Source organism: Eleutherodactylus coqui, chromosome 6 (assembly GCF_035609145.1).
Source record: "Eleutherodactylus coqui strain aEleCoq1 chromosome 6, aEleCoq1.hap1, whole genome shotgun sequence".
NCBI classification, from domain to species: Eukaryota; Metazoa; Chordata; class Amphibia; order Anura; family Eleutherodactylidae; genus Eleutherodactylus; species Eleutherodactylus coqui.
Genome location: NC_089842.1, coordinates 179,615,523 through 179,636,614, shown reverse-complemented (window position 1 = coordinate 179,636,614; position 21,092 = coordinate 179,615,523). Strand labels below are relative to the sequence as shown.

The following is a 21,092-nucleotide window of genomic DNA, read 5'->3' as shown; positions in this document are numbered from 1 at the left end:
AAGGTTTACTTGCTTCTGCCTCTAGTCTGAAGGATTTTAAAAAAGGAGATCTTAACCAAATCTTGCCTAATAGTTCTAACACGAATGCTAGAGGTTATGGCTGATGGTGCGCTCTCAGACTAATTGAAGGTCAGATAACTAGTCTAGAGCTCTAGCCTAGTAGTTGTTGCTCAGACCTTACCATTAGTCTTTGCTCAGAGTAGTAGTTTATCCCAGGCTAGTCTAGAATAGCACCCCTTGCTTACTGGCTACCTAATGAATAGACAAAATAATAAAGGGGTGCTATATATGTTCTAGACTATCTGACGAAACTCTATATATGTTGTTTATGTCGGAGTACTAGTATCTGTGTGCTTGTTTTAGAATTTACGCTTGCTCCTGCCCCCTATAGGAGTCAAGCTCATACAATTGCCTTTTTGTGCCCCGCTTTAAAAGAAATTTAAATAAAGAATTGATCATTCATTTTACTTACATCTATACTGTGGAGGGCTTTTGAATTTTGGATAGACTATGCTGCCTCAGTAAAATTTCACATTCATAAACATAAGTACATTGACCCAGCCCTGGCGATCCAAATCACACGGTTTCCATTGCTGACTTCCATCCACTTCACACAAGCAGGTAAAGAACTCTAATAATAAAACTTCTAACATACACAGGAGAGTTATGGAGACCATCATTGCACAGGTTAGAAGCACTCAATAATTAAGCCTGAGATTGAAACTACAGCTGCCTGGCACATTAATTCATAATTAAAAAATAATGAGAAAAGTAGTAATAAGAAACAGAAATCAACACTACTTTACATACCGTTATATTTAGCAAACGTCTAAATGAGAACACACTAAAATGATGTGTACCAATATAAAAGGAGAAGGATTTACAGTGAATACCGTAGTTGTTTCATGGTTGGATTGATGGATGTCTCCCCTGGCAGTACATCACCACATAACTACACTATACACACCTAGAGGTATAGGGACCAAGGCTGTGGAGTCAGAGTCCCAATTTGGTGGAGTTGATAGAAATCTACTGACTCCGGCATATACCGTATATACTTGAGTATTAGCCGACCCGAGTATAAGCAGAGTCAATAAGTTTTACCGCAAAAAACTGGTAAAACTTATTGACTCGAGTATAAGCCTAGCTATACTCGAGTATATACTAGGTAAAAAAAACAACACAATACTCACCTCTCAGCCGGTGTCTGTGTCCCCAGCGCGATGCTCTCCCCGGCAGTGTGGCAAGCTGCTTCAGACTTCTCCCTGCTGTCATGTCCCTGGCTTGGTTTTAAATTCCCCTGCCATCAGCGCTGTGTAACTAAGCGCTGTAATTGGATCGAGTGCAAGCCAATCACAGCCAGGATCATTTATCGGGGAAAACTGACCCCTTGTAAGGAGGCTCTAGTATCCAATCACAGTGCTTAGTTACACGGAACTGACGGCGGGGGAATTCAAAACCAAGCCAGGGAGATGACAGTGGGAAAAAGTCTGAAGCAGTTTGCCGCACCACAGGGAAGAGCATTGCGTCAGGGATACAGACGCCGGCTGAGAGGTGAGTATTGCATATTTTTTTTTGTGTCTTTTTTTTGTTTTTAACCTCACTCATGTATAAGCCGAGGGGGGCTTTTTCGACACATTTTTTTGTGCTGAAAAACTAGGCTTATACTCGAATATATATGGTATATTGAAATTTAACAATGGTTTAATGAATATTCTGCAGAATTTGTTGCATATTTCCTTTTATGGGAATTTAGAAAGAGTTTTGAAAAGTCCTATAAATATACATTCTATTTATCCAAGCCCCTATTTATCAAAAACATTGATAACTAGGATGTGGAATCTAGGATGTTGCGTGATTATTTCATCATAATGGTGATGAAAAGCCTGATGTTACCATGTTGAAAAGAATACAAATTACTGTTTAAAGTGATGAGTCATCTATGAAGGAGTCGGAGTCTGGGAAAATTGAGAAGTCGGAGGTTTCGCTTACCGAATCCACAGCCCTGACATAGACTCTCAAAAAAGTGTTTAAATCCACTATCTATGACCCGGCCTCATCACCTTACCCACACATATAACATGAGAAGTTTGAACCATATAATAAGTAAAACAATCTCAGATAATCTGATCAAACAAAATTATGTCCGTTAGGTTTGGGACAAACCATGATTGTGAAAGCTTGGTGGAGGGCTGCACATAACTGACTGCTAGGCTTAACCCTTTCCAATCCACTGTCTGACATCTGAAGACATTGTGATTTAAGGCTGTACAGCTCCAATGTTGGAAGACGTCCGTCGGGGTTCTCTTACTGTATATTGCCAAACTCTCTGCTGTCAGAGCCTATTGAACGTGTCATCTCATGTAGTACTGGCCTTAGCCAGCATATAGCGCTGTTGTATAACAGCAAGCAAAAAAAAAAAAAAAGAGTAAGCCCCCTAGGAAAACCAGGATACCAATTGGATTGGAAAGGGTTAAATAAAACAGCGTACAGTATATTCTAGTATGGTTAGATGTCTTGACACATGACAAAAGATGCATCTACAATACAGGCTCTGAGCACACTTAGAAGATTACATTTTGCCATCTAAATTTGTGTATCGCAGCATTATCTGTGCTGACGCCCCCCCCCCCCCCCCCCTCCCGACTTGCGTACATCTCTTATTGCCTCCAACTGCTGAGCCCAACGGCCCAGAGACATGCTGATGCAGACAGCAAGCAGAGCAGGCTGCCGTGTTTTGTGAGCAGCCAAGACTAATGTTCATCACACACAGAACAGCAGACTGAGTCTGACATTACATCTGTATCAGACGGGACATGTGGAGAATCTGAAGGAACAAGAGCGTAGGGGTGCTGGAGATCAATGGAAACTAATGTGGCAGCACAGAAAATGTTGTGTTGTCAGACTACCTAAACAATGAGCAGGATTTTAAAAGTCAAGTAGCAGCTTAAACTGTAACAAAAAAAGTGATTTTATGGCAGATATAAAAAAAAGAAAAAACGAAAAAAAAACCCACATCTATTACAGACCTACTTTTGTCATGTAGGTCTTTATATAGAAACATTTTTAAAAGGAAAACTAAAATTAAATAAAAAAAAACAAAGCAGCAATTTCTCCCTTTGCAAGAAAAAGCATCGCTGACGCTCAGATATCTCATTAAGAGAGTTGCGATATTGCCACGACTTTCCCGGGGCAAAAGTCATGATCACCAGTGTGAAGGAGCCCTAACAGTGGGGGCAAGCAGATCCCCGTTTACGTCATTCATTTCTAGATTTTGTATTTTTTATTAAATTAAACCTTTGGGAGGAATTTATAAAGATCAGTGTTTAATACGTGCTGCATTTTCAGAACATTTCTATACAGCTGGGATATTACCTTACATATTCAAAATCTTTGAATGATATTTACATTAAATAAGAATATAAAATGATAATATTAAGATCATGTGTTATTGTTTTTTCATTAAAAACTGGAGAGAAAAAAGGGGCCCTTTTTGTCATCCCAGAAAACCCCTTTAAGCCCTGTATTGTAAGGGAGTCCCTTTAAGAACAGAAGTTCAACGCTCCATTTCCAAAATGGATTAAGAAAGAAATTAAGCTATAAATTGAAATTTAATTAGTCATTTTCGACTTCGTTTAACAAATCAGTGTTGTATAGAGCCTAAAGAAAGAATCGGAAAGCCCCCACCATCCTCTGTTTCTCCGCAGACTCCTATTCAGATCATTAGTGACTCCACGGCTGAGGCCAGGTGCCTGAATGCAAATCCAGTTAGGAGACTGCCAGCATGTGATGCAAATCTGTTCTGCAACAAATCAAATTCTCCACTCTCATCTAGAACAAAGCTAACGTGATTATGAAGCCACTATTGCCTGTGGAGAAACAAGTTTCAGCCCTGCAATGTTTCAGAGCAATGTAATAAATGTTTGTTAGTGCTGGAGAGAGACGGGCATGTTCTTTGGCTGGCGCAGCACACCTGCTATTTTTGGCATAGGAGTTGTGTAACATTCATTATTAATGAAGTGTCACACAGGATGGGCAAACGAGAAATAAAAAGAAGACATATAGCCATGAGTGACTTAGAGTTTCCATGCTTAAGAATGAACTTTCACATCTTTGGCCATAAATATAACCTCTAGTTCTCGCTGTACATTATGCTTTTATTCCCATGTTTGACCCCGACCCCCCAATCTTTTTGCAGCTCTGTCCATGAGTCCTTACACAACCACTACTTTGTGGCTTCCTCTATCAGATTGCACACTGAGATGTAATCTGTTTAAGATCACACAATTGTATTGTGGTTTGTGTGTATAGAGGGGTGAGCGGTGCCTTACATTCCTCCCTTATACAATATTGCAGCCCGAGTGTCGCGCGTTAACCCCACCTCCTGCCCGACACCTGACGGGAAAACAGACAGTAAGCTATGTCATAAGAAAGTGCTGAGGAGTTGGGGCAGCTGCTATCAAAAGGCTGAGAATATAGCAGCACCAGGACTAAAATATAGTGCTGCAGAGAAGCAGAGACTTGGTTTAGACTACAGCATGGCTGCCAGCCAGCAAGTGCAAAGATACTGGGATTTTGATGCTCAGGTGCAACCATCTGCAGACACCTATACTATGGAGTTGTTGTAGAGAGGACCAAGCAGTTTTAAAGCCAAGCATACTTTGGGACTGGAGGTCACACCACTCTGATACTTATCACATTGGCTATATTAACACAAGTTGTCTCAAAAGGTGTCTATCACGTTATTTACCTAAAATAATGGTTTTAATGTTAAAAAAGCTATGTAAAAGTGTTGACCACTAGGATCTCCCTTACTTCTAATTTGCTGTCCACTGCCTGTTGTCATATAATGATATCTCTAGTAACAGAAACTACCAGGCAGAACACAGGAGGGTGGTGACTTGTGCTGCCCATAGAAGTCTACAGAGCAGTAGAGAGGAGAGAATGACTTGCACAAATGAGCTACCAGAAAAAAGTGAAAATGAACGACAAAACTTTCAGAGTCAAGTACCGGTTAAAATGCAGGATACAAGTCATATGATACCGTGTTTCCCCGAAAATAAGACATTAAGAAATTTGCAGAAATCGCTAATATAAGGCACACCCTGATAATAAGGCATACTAAAGTGTGCAGGCAAGTCAAGAGGCCTGTCCCCTGCTGCCATCTCCGTTGTCTCCTACCTCCTCCTGTGCTGTACGAGTGTGCTGTTGTAAGCTCCCCTTGCTGGCTGGAAAACCTCATACTGTCGTTCTGTTGCTGCTGCACACGTCTGCTGTGATGAGCTCCCCCTGGTGGCCGGAAGCTGCAATACCATCCCTGCTTACAAGTGGTACAGGAACTTCTGTCTGCAGGTACGTTACTTTTTTTTATGGCTCTGTGTGTGAGTCAGGCAACCATATGTGTGATTCTTAAGGCTGGGTTCTCACAGAGTGTATTTCCAGCCTTAGGGGGTGAGCATTACAGTCTCCAGACAGTGTGTGGGAGCCAGGTACTTTACAGCTCTTATTTTTTGTGTGTCATTTTGATTCAATAGGGGGTGTCTGCTTTTTTGCTGAAGAGTCTAAAGTACAAGAAATAAACAATGTTGCTACCGTATATTTTTACCCCTAGACATGAGCGCAAAAAGAAAGAGCTATTCCGTTGAGTACAAGAAAGGAATCGTGGAAGATTCTTGGGGCAAAAACCTTCCTGCTTTGGCCCGAAGATTTTACAAGAAATGGAGTGTCAAGAAATTCAGCAGGAGATTCCGGGTTCAGATGTTTATGATGATGTGCCAGAAAATGATGACATGACTGTCATTGAGTAATTTTTGCTTTGTTTTCACAGTTTGTCTAGCTATATTGGTTTGTGGTGACAACTACGGTACTGTGCAGTATATACGGTAATAAATGTTCATTTTTTTTGTTAAACAATAAATGTGAATTCTTCTTCATTGAAAAATAAGACACCCCCTGAAAATAAGACGTAGCGCATATTTGGGAGCAAAAATTAATATAAGACGCGTCTTATTTTCGGGGAAACAGGATAGTTAGAAGTAGTGTTGCTCCTCTTATACATACATGGCAGTTTATTCTGCAAAGTCATGTGAAAGTGTAAATATGTTTAGTAAGTGGCCCACGGCTTTAACACAGCGCCTAATCTATGGTGGCAAAAGATGATACAGCAAAAAAAAAACAAAAAAAAACAACTAAAAAGTAGATTAGAAAAACGTTACTGCATTTATTTTACTCATTTATTCTTAATCCTCCCCACTTCTCCACTGACATTGCATGAACTCTAGGCTCGCCCTCTGCCTTTTACATATTTAGTCTGTGGGGGCATCTAAGCACTTATATGAAGATGATCAGTCAGAGTGGCAGAAATACTTTAATAAATAATGATTAAACAGAGCAAGAATATGATAGATTTATATGAAATGGGGTCTCTAGGCTTTTATACAGAACAGTAAATAGATTGCATCAAGTCTCAGGTTAAGCTTTATATATCCTCCAGACTTACCGGCCGAACATCTCCACAGGAGTTTGTAAACTGCCTTGCAAGTCCAAAATCCAGCATGTAACATTTCCGACAAGTACTAGGAAATCGGCCCATTGCAAAATTGGACTACGAAGAAAGGTGAGGAGGAAACATTGAATGATGAACTAAATACAGAAAACCGTATGTGCAGTATTCCAATAAACATACAACATATTAAAGTTTTTTTTAATCTTCTGTTGATCAAGAGTAATTCAACTTCCTGAGCCACTTTGAATTCGTTAGCCAAATTGCTCAGTATCACTAAACTGCCCTGTAGGCTCATCGGTACTGAAGGGGTGGCAGCACTGATTTAGCCTCAGGATCTGTAAGAGTCCCAGAGGTCAAACTGCCACTAGTCATAAAGTGATAGCATAGCCTAGCAAAATGCCATGACTGTATGGAAAAGGGAATACCCCTTTAAAGCAGCTGAAATGACGTAGCACCACATTTACCCTTTCCAAACCAGTATTGGTCCTTGTTCATATTTCTAGAGGTGCATCATCGGAGCTATCTTCTGCATATGTATATTAAAGTATGCAGAAGAGAGGTCCGACATCCAACCTGTCCTCTGCTTATGTATATTACAGTATTGCTAATAAAATTACCATAGCAGTTCAATTTTGTGTGTTTCTGTTGAGTAATTCCAAGTAATCCAAAACGCGCTTTCCCACCCAAAATTAATAAGAGCTGGGAAATATGCAGGTGGCAGGGAAATTGGATTGGAAAGGGTTAATGCCTCTAGAAGCATCGCGTTCTAGTCTGATCGAACGGTTATACTTTATTAGCCAATTGCATGGTATTAATCTGCACTTTTTTATGCTTTACAATGTACAGTGTTTGTATGAAATTTGCCAACTATTAGTTGCTTAATATTCAAAACTGTATAAATTTGGTCACTGCAGATTAATTTTTGCTCTGCTTGTCTTTATAGGTTTCTATAAGCAACACCACATTGTGCAGATTACCTCCTCAATTTCCCATCGCAGTTACTTACATAACTGTGGAAGAAGTGAAGCATTAACCAGCGCTGCCCTGCAATTATCCAAAGCAATGCTGACAACAGCTCAACCTCCCGCAAAGTCAATGATCACTGTGGTAGCAAGTACATGTCTGTAAAGTACTGTTTACCTAATTGTAGAAACGCTAATATATGGAGTGTGCTCTTTATAGCTAATCTCTGCAAACAAACTAGTATGTACATCTGCAGACCTTCAGAAAAATATATCATTATTAGTCAGTACTCACTGGTTTGATGTCTCTATGTAAGAAGCCCACAGAATGAATGCTCTCAATAGCTTCCAAGATCTGTCGCCCAAGTCGTAGCATGGTACTGACAGAAAAGGTACCTCTGGATTGGCTACGTCGAAGATCTGCCAAATTTCGACCCTAAAGAGAGGAGAGACCATCTATTAACATAGTCCTGTAATACATTATCTTTCCTCGGGAAGTACAGGGGTGTTAATACCAAACTATGCTATAATAGTTCTGCTCTTTGCTAGTAGTTGTCCGCTCTGGCTGATAGAGGTGACCCCCATTATAACGTCTACATTCTGTAAAAGTGCAGATGGTCTTCATGAGACGACAGATAGTTTACATAAAAATCCATAATGTGCTCATTGAAAATGCCTGCATAGGGGAATGCAGTTGAACGCTGTATATATCAAGAATCCATGTTTCAAGCCATGCATATTCATATATTATAACATTAATGGCTGGCACAATTGAAAATAAAACTGGACACATCAGTTTTGTAATCTGTACAAAGGTGAATTACGAAAATGAATGGCACCACAATCTACTGCTGGATTCTGGATTAGCCCATTTACGGCCAGCCCATATGCCTTTTTACGGTGGTCGTTAATGGGCTTTATTCTGATGTAATCGCCCTTTTACGGCGCTGCATCAGAAGCCTGGCATAGGTCTCTTACTCCAGGGAGTGCGGGTGCTCAGCTGTCGGAAGACAGCCTGGCATCTGCTTAAACTGGGGGACTGGAGAAACTACCAACCCCCGCTATTTAATCCTGTACATGTCATGGTTAATGCCACCATGGTTGGAAAGGACTGACAGAGGGAAGGGAAGGGGGACTACTCCCGCTGTCACCCATCGGACCTCTGCAATGTGATCACACGGTCCCGATGGGTTGCTATGGCTGAGCTTCATGGGCTATATAATGCACTGCTATACTGAAGTGTAAAAGTGTATTATAACAATGATAAAAGAAGGCAATATTCAAGTCCCCTAGTTGAAAAAAAATAAAAAAAGTTATAAAAAAATAAAATAAAAAATGTTAAAACGCCACCTTTCCCCCTTTACTGTGTAAAAAAAAAATCTTGTATTGCCTTGCCATTTTCGTAATGATCCAGAGATAAAAAGTTAGTATATTTAACCTGCACGTCACACACACTATGAAAAAAAATCCAAAAAAAGAGGACGAATATCAGCTAATTTTGCCTATCTCGCCTTACAAAAAGCAGAATAGAAAGCGATCAAAACATTGTATGGATCAACAAACGGTACCATTACAAAAGTAGGATTCATTCCACAAAAACAAAAATCCCTATCACAGCATTGTTGACAAAAAAAAGAAAAAGAAAGGTAAACGGTTAGGAATCTTTGAATGAAAATGCAGAAGAAAAAAAATTAGAAATAAAAAAGAAAAATTGTGAAAAAGTTGCAAAAAAACCTACATAAATTTGGCGTTAAATGTAATCGTAGGCAACAATATAATAAAAATTAAAATAAAAAACCATGCCAGAATTGCAGATTTTGTTAATCTTGCCTCTAGATAAAAAAATTTAATAAAAAGCAATCAAAATGTTAAAATTTGATAAATGAAGAATCAGTTCATCCCGCAAAAATCACAGCCATAGCAAAAAAATGCTATGGCTCTTGGAATGCAGAAAGAAAAACTGCTTTTAGTATACAAAAATAGCAAACATAAAAAAAACAACAATTTTTACTTTGTATTGCCGGAATTGTGACCTACAGAATAATTTTATCACATCATTTATTTTGCATGCTAAATGCCGTAAAAGTGAAATCCAAAAAACATAATGGTGAAATTTTTTTGTTTCCCCAATTCCCCTAAAACATATTCAGGAAATTGACCAAACAGCAGAATAATAATGCATGTTATAACATTAAAAACAAAAAAATCAAACATCATTAATCCCCCAGTAAATCCACCGCCATTCCAGCGCAGACCTGCTGTTTGCTTTTACTGTTCTGCAGCGGTCTTGGAAATGCATGACCGTCATCACTACAGGGAAATACTCATGGACCAGCAGGGATAGCATGAGCAACAGGGGATATAAAATGTGTATTTCCTAAACTCCCGGACAACCCCTCCTTTTAATGCAGCACGCCATTAGGATTTTGCTAAGCCCTTTTCTCTTCAATGGTAAATTGATTGCTGTTTTTCAAAGTGAAGAATGACTGCAAAAAGTGATAAAATACATGTACCCCAAAACGTCATTAAAACATACAACCTGTAAAAAACAAGCTATATGGCCAAGTGGACAGAAAAATAAAACGATACAGCTCTAGGAATGAGACAAGGAAAAAAACTGAAAAATTAGTTATTCATTTAGCCACAAACTGGCTGTGTCACAAAGGGGTTAATAGATGATTATCGCTAATTTGTAAGCTGCCGTGTATAATATAGAAGCATATGGTGCAAACCTTGAAAAAGGGAGAAAACTGTTGTAAATGGCATCTCCACCCATTGGTAGATTATTACCTGCCTGGGACCTCACTGACTTAAAACAGCTTGGGCCCCAACATTTACAGTATTACTGGCTGCATGGGTAAAGAAAAATTAACAGAACCAGCGTGGGCACAGGTTTACACTTCTCAAACCAAGAACTGGTTGGATTGCTTATACACAGGACAATAGTTTATGTTGCTCTTCTACCAGAACTCTAAGGGCTCATTTCCATGAGCGTATGCGTAAATCGGCATGGGGGGGTTTCTCATGCAGCTTTACACATACACAGCCCTTTTGCTCTGGCGGCAGACACCGCCTATGGGCTGAGTATGCACTGCGCATGATTGGGAATCTGACGTCACGAACATGCACAGTGCGATTTTTTTTTTCTTTTCAAATTCCCTGCTCTGTTCAGAGTGAGAATGTGTATCGAAACGCTGCCCTTTTGCAATGCCTATATAAGTACAGCATTTTGATAGGGAGCTCAAAGAAGGGCTCCATATCATACGCAGCAAAATAGCGCATGCTGCAATTTATTTCTCTGTGTAAATGCTGTGTCCACACACTGGTGTGCATGGAAGGATGAAAGTCCATTGACTTTCATTGCCTCTATTCACTGCGTAACATGTAGTTAAAAAAAGTCCTTGAGGGGACCGTCTCAGAGGAACAATATAGTAGGCCTAAAAGACAATTCGGGGAAAACACAAAACCATCCACAAAAAATTAATCAACTATTCTTTGACTTCTACTCAAAACTTAACTTCCACACGCAGATAGACAAGGGTCCAGAAGTCGACAATTTTATAAAAAACGTCCTTGGACATTAGCCCTTAGTAAAACACAGAATTTACAATATTTTCAGGTTGCGCATAATTTGGTTACTTCCAAACTTTGGGTTGAAAGAAAACAATGTCTCCCAGGGATGCTCACTACACCTGCACCTATACCTTTCGGGAGGATATAGTAACACTCCCATCCTGAAGATGAGGGCTTCCATCTGATGCACTGGATTTCAATGCATCAAATCACACAGCCGTATTCCTGGCCGGGCGCTTTAAAGCCGTGCAGGAAAGATAGTCCTGGAACAATCTTCCTGGCCGGACTATGGCCGCTGCCATACACTGCTATGGGAGCCAATGGTAGCGGCTGGAGAAGGGAGGTGGGAGGGAGTTTAGCAGCGTGACTGCTAAACTCCCTCCCCCTTCTCTCCTCCCCTCCAGCTCTTTACAATGTAAGGGGGTGGGGCGGAGCTAAGCTCCACCCTTCCTGCCCCCTCTCATTGCTGGCTGCAGACAAGGGACGGGAGCTTAGCTCCGCCTTACCCCCTCTTATTGCAAACAGGGGAGGAGAAAGGAAGTGAGCCGGCAAGGGGGAGGGAAACTGTCTCCCGCTGCCCGATGGCATTTACGCTCAGCCCGTGCATCAGATGGTAGTGTATATCAGCCGACCGTGAAAACACCAGCTGATATACGCTCGTGTGAATAAGCCCTAAGGATGCACTTGTGCAGCATGTATCAAAAAAATAATTGCAAGGCAGGGAAGAGAAATCTATACAACCTCCTCATAACCTACTCATAATGTTCCATAGTGATGCCTGTGGCAATGAAATTGTTACTAACTGGAGCAACACTGCATAAAAAAGTTAAAACTTTGACTTGAAACTTACCTGTAATTGCATGACCACATAATTAAATCGATCATTCCTCCCACATCCTATGAAGCGGCATACATGATCTTTACCTAACAAAGAACAGAGTAAATTGAAGCACGTGAATATAATGTAACCATCCAGCACACTGGCAAAGAGCATGCTTCATGTGATCCCTAGAAAACCCATAACACATGATATGAATAAAAAGGGTTTGCTTAAAGGGTCGCTCCAGTGAAGTTTTTCTCCCCACTATGTAACTTGCCCCCGCCCCCCCCCCCCCCCCCCCCAGTATATACAAATCATCTAGTATTAATTTGTTTATTCATTCCATTCTATCTGAAACTGCTGGCCTACATCTCCTTAGGTGGTCATGTGATCTCAATTTTGACTTGCTTAGATTTACTTGGGTTTACGCGTTCTCAAACTAGTCAGTTTTATAGTGAGCCTAAGGCCTCCCTCACACAGGGCGTTTGCAGAAACGCAGCGTTTTTCAACGCTGTGTTACTGCAGATTCTGCCCCGTTTCAGCAGCGCTGGCATACCTTATGCCAGCGTTTTGGCTGCGTTTTCAGCTCGGCTAGCCGCTGCAGTCCGGGTCGCGGCCGCTGGTCTCTGCCGCTGATCCGGGCTACCTTGGCACTTCCAAGACAACCAATCACAAATCCGCAGCAAAATCCGCAAGCCCAAATTAACCTTTGAAGCAGTTTTGCCGCAGAAGCAGTTCTTCTGCATCAAAACCGCAATGGAAAAACCGCAGCAAAACCGCAACAAATCCGCCCTGTGTGACCCTAGCCTAAGGCCTTCTTCACACGGGCGACAAAGTAGCACGATTTTGTAGCATTGCTACGATGCTACAAATCGCATGTATGAGAAGCCCGTGGTTTCCTATGGGTTCCTTCACACATGAGATGTTTTGTAGCATGCTACAAAATGACACGAAAACCTTGCAGGTCCGGCGATATGCCCGTGACACGCAAGGTTTTGTAGCCCATGTTTCTCTATGGAGCCTTCCTCTCTGTTGCATCGCATCATACGAAAACGCGGTTTGCAGGCGATGCAACGTTGACAGTAGCAAATGCTACAAAGTCGCGTGATTTTGTAGCGTCACATGCGACTTTTTAGCTCTACAAAATCACGGTATTGCTGCGAGAAAATCGCAGCGATATCGTACGGTGCAGCGATGCGATATGGCTGTGATTTTCTCGCAGCGATGTGGTGTCGCCCATGTGAAGGAGGCCTAATATACAGAGGAGACCTCCAGAAATGTGTCAAACAATCAGGTGAGGGGTGCAGACATGGAAAATTAGGTTTTTGCCGGAGGCGCCCTTCAATTTTTCTCTAGAATCTGTACTACTATTGTTCATGGGTTGATTCTTGTTTTGCAGCTAAACCCCATTAATTTGATGATGCCAAGCTGTGGCCCATGAACAAAAATAGCATTCATTAAGAGGCAAAAAAAGACCCTTAATTTAACACTATACCACTTCCATTAAGATTAACTCCAAATGATGGCCATATTGGAAGAGACCAAACTAGCACGGATAAAGTGTTTATTTCCATTTTTCTGTTACTATCAGTTAAGGGGGTTCTATACTTTTTCCATGTTATGCACATACATAAGAACTACATGAATACCACACATTATGGCTTGTTCACACTTACGTGAACAACCTCTGTTGCTCAGCTCTATTTTTGGAGCAGAAGAACTGCAAAAGTGAAATACCAAACCCAAACGGCGCTGAAAGAAAAACCAATTACTATAATGGGTTCCGTTTGCTGCCATTATGCACTCCAGCATGTTCATGGATGAAGTAGCACTGCATGCAGAGCCATTTCATCAAGGGTTTTCATGATGGAAGCTGCGAACAGAACTGCTGATGTGAATACAGCCTTACTATGCTGTCAAATGACATGGTATAACTCTTTAATATACATATTGGGGCAATGACTAAATTGGGGGTGGGGGTGGGGGGTGAATAATTTTACACCTGACAATATTATGATGGTAAGGTATATAAATACAAAATATATGTAAGAAGAAGCAACCTTCCTCCCATAAATAGAATGGACTCTCTCCTCTTTGAATCACGTTTGATAAATTATGATTACACTGGTCACTGAGCTTTCAACAAACTTCACATAAATCACCATTACGTGCGACTATGAGGAACTTTGTATTATATCTTATCAGAGAAACATGCTTCTTTCCTGACTTAGGAGGCTCCTTCTTCTCCAAAACGCTCTCCTAAACTGTGTTCCCCACCTGAAATCCTATGGTAGACAAAACAGATTTCTGTGGGCAGCATGTAATCTGATCTCTTAGTCCATAGAGAAGGGAGACAAGTAAGAGAGAAAAAGAGCGACTCACACAGAGATTCTGCTGCAGCTAATAGTAGGTGTTTTACTGTCACCCAGTACTGGAATCACATGTACACTGCTCAGTATCTCTCTAAAACAACTTCCAAAGCACCACTGCTACTACTTCTTATATGAGAAATAGTGACAGTGTATAGAGGACATCATAGCAACTAGTTTCCATCCACCAACTAGCTATGGGGAAACTAGAATTAAGTCTCTCTCACGCAAGTGTGTTTTGCTGTGCGCTACAGGAATAACTCGCAAATGGTGGAACGCAGCAAGTAGGCAATGACATGTACTTGCTCCATGCCGACAATCCCCATACACTATCAAGGCGTTTATGCACGTGTAATACACGCCAGAATAGTACATGCCATGACCCTTTTTACGAACGCATTTCATGCGCTATGCGTGAGAGGCATAATGGAAATTGAAAGCAAGATCAGTGCTGCGTAATATGCGGTAGCATATGCTCTTGTAGGAAAGCTCCAAGAGATACAGACAAGGCAGCTTATTCTGAAAAGCCACCTGAAAGTGCTAAATATAGAAGCATTGTGCATAACCATATCTTAGAATGGCTTGTAACAATATAAATAAGTGGCAACATGTAGAATTCTATTTACTTTAACTATTGCAACAATTAAACTCTCTCCCCTCTGCAAAGTAGAGCTATATAGGATCTGGCACACAGCACCAGGAGAAGATAAATTCTTTTCAAGTCTGCCTACCATCATTTAAAGTCTTTATTGCTTTTCCCGTACTCAGGATGCATCACTGCAGTTCTCTTCATCAACAGACACAAAATGAGGACCACTTAATTGCAGACATAAAAGGTTTCTGTCAGCAGCCCTGGAAGCTATAAAAAGCGAGCAGATGACACTGCATTTCAAGTATTTGTTTTTCTCTACACAACAATACTAGTAAATAACTAGGATTATAATCGTGAGTTATCGCAACATTCTGGGGCCCTGTCTGCAGCATTCATTGAGCAATTACCAATTAGTAAGTGGCGTATTCATTCTGCAGATAGCGCTAGTTTATACAGAACCACAAGGTCTTACAATAACGAGCGAGGTGTTGACAGTATACGGTGTAGCTGTCGGTGGCTTTCGGAAACGTACTGTGCGTGACAGGATCGCGCAATCGATAAGTTTGGACCCGACTCTAGTGATGAGTCAGATCATTTACATAGAAATATGTAGTGGAGATTTTAAACATTTTCAATGATATATTTAGAGAAGTATCATTTTTTTGAGACCCAGTAAATGTTAAACTAGAAAGGATATCCTAGTTCTAGTGATGAGTCCTCTTTAAAGGGGTAATAGAAGGTGCCCTTTCATTCCAAAAATCTGATTATGATACTTAAAAAAATGAATCATCCTTGCATTTTTACAGTGGAAAGATTGAAAATGTTGTAACTCATCCCATCACATTTATCCTCCCAATGCTTACCAGCCCAGGTACAAAATCAAGTTCACACCAAAACTAAAAACATTCTACAACAATTTTAGATGTTATAATGCACAAGTGGACACAGGGGATTACAGTGGATTTTCGGTGCTAGGTAATGAGAACTTCCGTAGACATCAGTAACATAGTATGTTAGGCTGAAGGCAGATAATGCCCATCTAGTTCAGCCTGTTTCCACCTCCCCTTGCTGATCCAGAGAAAAGCAGAAAAAAATCCCAATGAGGAAGAAGCCAATTAGCACATTTGGGGGAAACATAATTCCTTCCTGACTCCATAATGGCAGTCGGAATAATCCCTGGAGCAACATTTTGATAGTTCCTACCTGACTCCAAGACCCGGATCAAGCACTCCACTGGTTATTTAATGTCTATATCCAGTAATATCATAGCGCTCTAGGAAGGAGTTTAAGAGGGGTCTAGATGCCCATCCATTTTGCCATCACCACGTCCTCAGGCAGAGAGTTCAACAATCTCACTGCTCTTACAGTAAAGAGCCCCTTTCTAGGTTAGTGATGAAACTTTCTTTCCCCTAACCGTCAAGGATGCCCTCTTGTTACCGTTGCAGTCCTGGGTATAAACAGATCATGGGAGAGATCCTTGTATTGTCCCCTCATGTATTTATACATAGTTATTTGGTCGCCCCTTAACCGTCTTTTTACCAGGGTGAATAATCCCAATTTGGATAGCCTCTCTGGGTATTCCACTCCTCCTATTCCGTTCATTAATTAAGTTGCCCTTCTTTGGACCCCTTTAAGAACTGCAACCTGAGCCCTGGTGACCAGAACTGTACGCAGTATTCCATGTGAGGCCTGACAAGTGCCTTATATAGTGGGAGAATAATCTTCTCGTCTCTCGCCTTTATACCTCTTTTAATTCTCCCCAAGACTTTTATTTGCTTTTGAAGCTGATTGCAATTGATTGCTCCAGTTAAGTCTACAGTCCACTAGTACCCCCAGGTCTTTTTCCATATCACTTTTCTCTAGCAGTACCCCATTTACTGTATATTGGCGACATCCGTTTCTCCTGCCCATGTGCATAACCTTACATTTATCAACATTGAACTTCATTTGCCTTTTTTCTGCCCAAGCCCCCATCTTATCTGGGTCCATTTGTAGTCGTACATTGTCCTCCGTTGTATTAATTACCTTGCACGATTTTTTTTCATCTGCAAATATTGATATTTTACTGTGCAGCCCCTCTATCAGGCCGTTCATAAATATATGTCAGTAGAGACACAAACCAAAAGTTAGGACAGCAGGAGCGAAGCCCTAGAAGCATTGCCTCACATATAGTGTGATAAGAGGTTTAGTTAAATTGGAAAATTAATTCAAAGTGGCTATATCCACAGCCACATGAGTCTATGACACAACACCCCATTTCCACTGGCCGCTACCACATAACATCGCATGCATCTATATAAAATCCTCCCCCACTTTTTGCTGACGAAATGACTTTCAAGCATTCACCTCTGAAAATGAAATTATTAAATGTATCAAAGAGATCTGAAATGTAATTTCACATTAATTAACTGGTGACGAAAATAGAGCGCTTAAATATTTCAGTATATGACTCTCACAGAGCTGCATCAGGTGGGATAATTTTTTTTTTTTTTTTTTAAGTCTTGTATCGTTATATAGTCAAATACAAGTCCTGCAAGAATCCCAGTTGCATGCGCCTGTGCTTTATGGTGCCTATAAATAATGCCTTGATGGCTACATGCTCAAAGAACGGACAACATGCCCCAAGGTACAATAATGTCATTAAAGTCCAAAATACAGTTCCTTGCAGAAGTATTCCCCCCTCCTTGGTGGTGGTTTCCTGTTTCATTGCATTAAAACATGGAATAAAAATGAATTTTAAACTTACATTATATAACAGACCTAACAAAATAGTCCAAATTGTTACAGTGAAATGAAGAAAAAAAAAGATAAATGCAAAGTTGTGATTGCATATGTATTCACCCATTGCTATGAAACTCATAGATAAGCTCCAGGCCAACCAATTAACTTCAGAAATCACAGAACTAGTTGAATACGGTCCCCCTGTGTGCAAAGTGTCACATGAGGTCAGTATAAATACATCTGTTATGCAATGCCTCTGCGTCTGCGTGATGGAGACTAAGGAGCCCACCAAACCAGTAAGACAAAATGTGTGATCAAGTATAGATCAGGGTTGTGTTACATAAAAATATCCCAAACTCTGAAAACCCCACAGAGAACCACAACATCCATTATAACATGAAGGAATATGGCACAACTATGACCGCCCAAACCAGACAATGATCGGATACAAAAACATCAACGATAACTCTGATGCACTGAATGGAAGTATCTGTCCACAGGACCACAGAGCTTTATGTAGGGTGGCCGGAAGAAAATCATTAAAGGGGTTGTCTCGCGGCAAGCATCAAAATTTAACATTACCCCATTCTCCCTGTCACCCCCCTGGCATAAAATAGCAAATTAAAGCGGTTTTTAAACCGCTTGCTACTCACCGATCCGACGAAATAAGGAGTTTAAAAAAATCTTCTCCCAAAGATGGCCGCCGGTCCTTTCCCAGGGATGCACTGCGGTTTTCTCCCATGGTGCACCGCGGGTCTTCTCCCATGGTGCACCATGGGCTCTGTGCGTTCCATTGCCGATTCCAGCCTCCTGATTGGCTGGAATCGGCACACGTGACGGGGCGGAGCTACGATGACGACGCGGTGAGCAGCTCTCCGGCACGAGCGGCCCCATTCACCAGGCAGAAGACCGCACAGCGCAAGCGTGTCTAAAAAAGCAAGAAGCCAGCGAAATTAGATGGAGCCATGGAGACGGGGACGCTAGCAACGGAGCAGGTAAGTGAATAACTTCTGTATGGCTCATATTTAATGCACGATGTATATTACAAAGTGCATTAATATGGCCATACAGAAGTGTATAACCCCACTTGCTTTCGCGAGACAACCCCTTTAATTAATAACCATCAAACAAAAACACACAAGACAACGCATTTGGAGTTCACCAAAGAGCATGTGGTAGACTCCCTGGACATGTGGACAGTATGGCCATCATAGGAAATACTTCTCACCAATCCAATAAAACCATTCCCACAGTGAGGCACGCTGGTGGTAGCATCATGCTGTGGGGAGGCTTTTCATTTGCAGGAAATGGAAATCTGGTCAGTATAGACAAAAAAAAAAAAAAAGACATCACAAGAGTCAGGCCGCCTGCACACGGCAGAACCGGATTCCGCATGTGGGAGCCAGCTCTGTCACTGGCCGGCGACCCCACGTACTAGTCTTCTTTCTTCCTAATCTGTACTGTGGATGGTCCGCACGACTCGCCGTTGGACACGTGTAGTACTGTTTTTTTTTCCCCCCGTAATGTCAATGTCGGACAGCTTTCATTGATTTTATTGGAAACTGTCCACATGGAATCCGTGCAAAAACAGGGGCATGCTGCGATTTTTTTTCCACGAGCAAACAAAAAAACCTGAGTCACCGTCCGCTCATGTGAGCAGACATGCGGATGTTCTAATGGCTTGAATTGGTGCAGAATGCCACAAATAGTCCATCACAGATTCTGCAATTCAATCCCAGTTGTGTGCAGGCGGTCTTAGCAGGGCCACAGATGCAAGGTTATGCAGCCGCCCCGAGGACATGACAGGTCCTCCTTAAAGCTCTGTTTTTTGTCTCAATTATTGTTCGCGTCAAAATGAAAATATTTTGCACCTTCAAAGTGGTAGGCATGAGGCAAAATCAAACAATCTAAAATACCTCAAATCCAATTTATTTTAGGTTGTAGTGCTTCAAAACAGGAAAAACAGCAAGAGGGTCAATACTTGCACAAGGCACTGTGAAGTCTACATTGGCCATGGTTATTGTTAACAAACTAGCTCTTCCCTAAATTACAGTACAATTATTTTCATGCCAGGTCTAAAGGTTGCAACCTGTAAATCATATTGGGGCACATTTTGATATCAGCTGTAAAGCAGGAGTAAGGGTACATGTATATGTAACGCATTTGTTGCATTTATGCCACTGCAGTACTGTACTTCGGTGCCATTTTTACATATGGCATTCCAACATTGTTCTAGATCAGTTCTGATTAGGGTTGGGTGATAAATTAATCGGATTAATTCACCATGAGGCATGAATTGGACCTTCATCAGAATCTGGAAATCAATAAAATTTCCTCACTCTGTGGGCAGGACCACTATAGGACCAAAGGGAAGTTGGAGAAGCAAACTATATGCAGGACGCTGGGGAATGGACCAGTGCACTACCGGTAGACGCTGATGAATTGGGAAACAGTTCAAATACAAAGCATAGTTTTGAATAGACAAGTTTCAGCCAATCAGTGCAAAACTTGTGCAATCTACAAGGCTGGTGCCGATTGGCTGAGGCTCGACCAATTAGCGCTATGCTATATTAAACACACTGGTTCCTAGGAGTCAATACATATTAGCATTTACCATACTGCTACATAGCTGCTGGCTGTCATTGATAAATGCCATGCAACATGTTCCAGGGAAGGTTCCTCACATGCTTTCTAGGAAAGGTCTCCAGTTGCAGAGATTTAGGCTGTTAACACTCGGAAATGGCTGGGCTAGAGCAGGTACCCTCAGCTGCTGAAGGCGGCTCAGCTTCCTGGTATTTTTGGGATCTCCTTGTGTCTGTACATGGTGGTATGAATCACACTGTATCATAGTAACAATCAGAGCCCTGCAGATTCAAAGTGTTTTTGAAGAGGGGGGGGGGGGGGGGGATTTATGCAATTTTTGTAAGTAACCTTTCCCCCTTGGTGTTCGGTAGTGTTCTCACTGCTGAAGTTTAATTTTTTTGTGTCAACCATTGTTTCAGTCTCTACTTTCCAAACTTTTTTACTGAAAGCAGCATCCAAGGAAGCTCTAAACACCTTAGGACGTCACTTGCAGTGGGGAATGCACTTGAGCTCTATTCAGTTGAATGGGTCATGGCTCCAAAACTACCGTAGTCACAGCCAATGGTGCAAGAGTGGCGCTCTTTCTAGGGAAGGGAAGAAAAAAAATTATAAAAACATGAAAACCCCTTTAAGATAAATCCCTCACAAACCATAAGGCCCTGGTTGAAATGTAGTGGTTCTCGAATGCTGAGTTTTACACTTCAGAGACGCATTGGCAAACAAGTAGAAGCCTAATCTATATTCTTGTAGAAAACAATTTAAATCCATTTAAAGGATTAGGTAATTAGCCTCCGATTTTACTGCTTGAAAAACCTCACAGGGGACACAATTTAAATGCCTTATTATTAAAAGCATTCTTGTGAGTTAGACACGTGATTGTAGTTTTCTAAGCTTTTCTTTAAGTAGTATGTTTCAATGAAACTTAAAGAACAAGTTTCAAAGTGAAGCCAGTAGATCTATACACTGA

At 41.2% G+C, this 21,092-nt stretch overlaps 1 protein-coding gene and 1 long non-coding RNA gene across 2 annotated transcripts in view; one reads left to right on the top strand and one right to left on the bottom strand.

Annotated features, from left to right (window-relative positions):
- Positions 1 to 21,092, bottom strand: part of TTBK2 (tau tubulin kinase 2) — a 107,049-nt gene that overhangs the window by 25,360 nt on the left and 60,597 nt on the right. Inside the window, exons 4-6 of the mRNA XM_066608346.1 lie at positions 11,891 to 11,964; positions 7,763 to 7,903; positions 6,500 to 6,604 (exon numbers count right to left, since the gene is read on the bottom strand). Coding sequence (XP_066464443.1) covers positions 6,500 to 6,604; positions 7,763 to 7,903; positions 11,891 to 11,964 — 320 coding nt within the window. The remainder of the gene's footprint in view (positions 1 to 6,499; positions 6,605 to 7,762; positions 7,904 to 11,890; positions 11,965 to 21,092) is intronic.
- Positions 5,039 to 7,644, top strand: LOC136632992 (uncharacterized). The gene is made up of 3 exons (XR_010793213.1): positions 5,039 to 5,882; positions 6,494 to 6,616; positions 7,449 to 7,644. It is a non-coding gene; the product is annotated as an uncharacterized lncRNA (long non-coding RNA).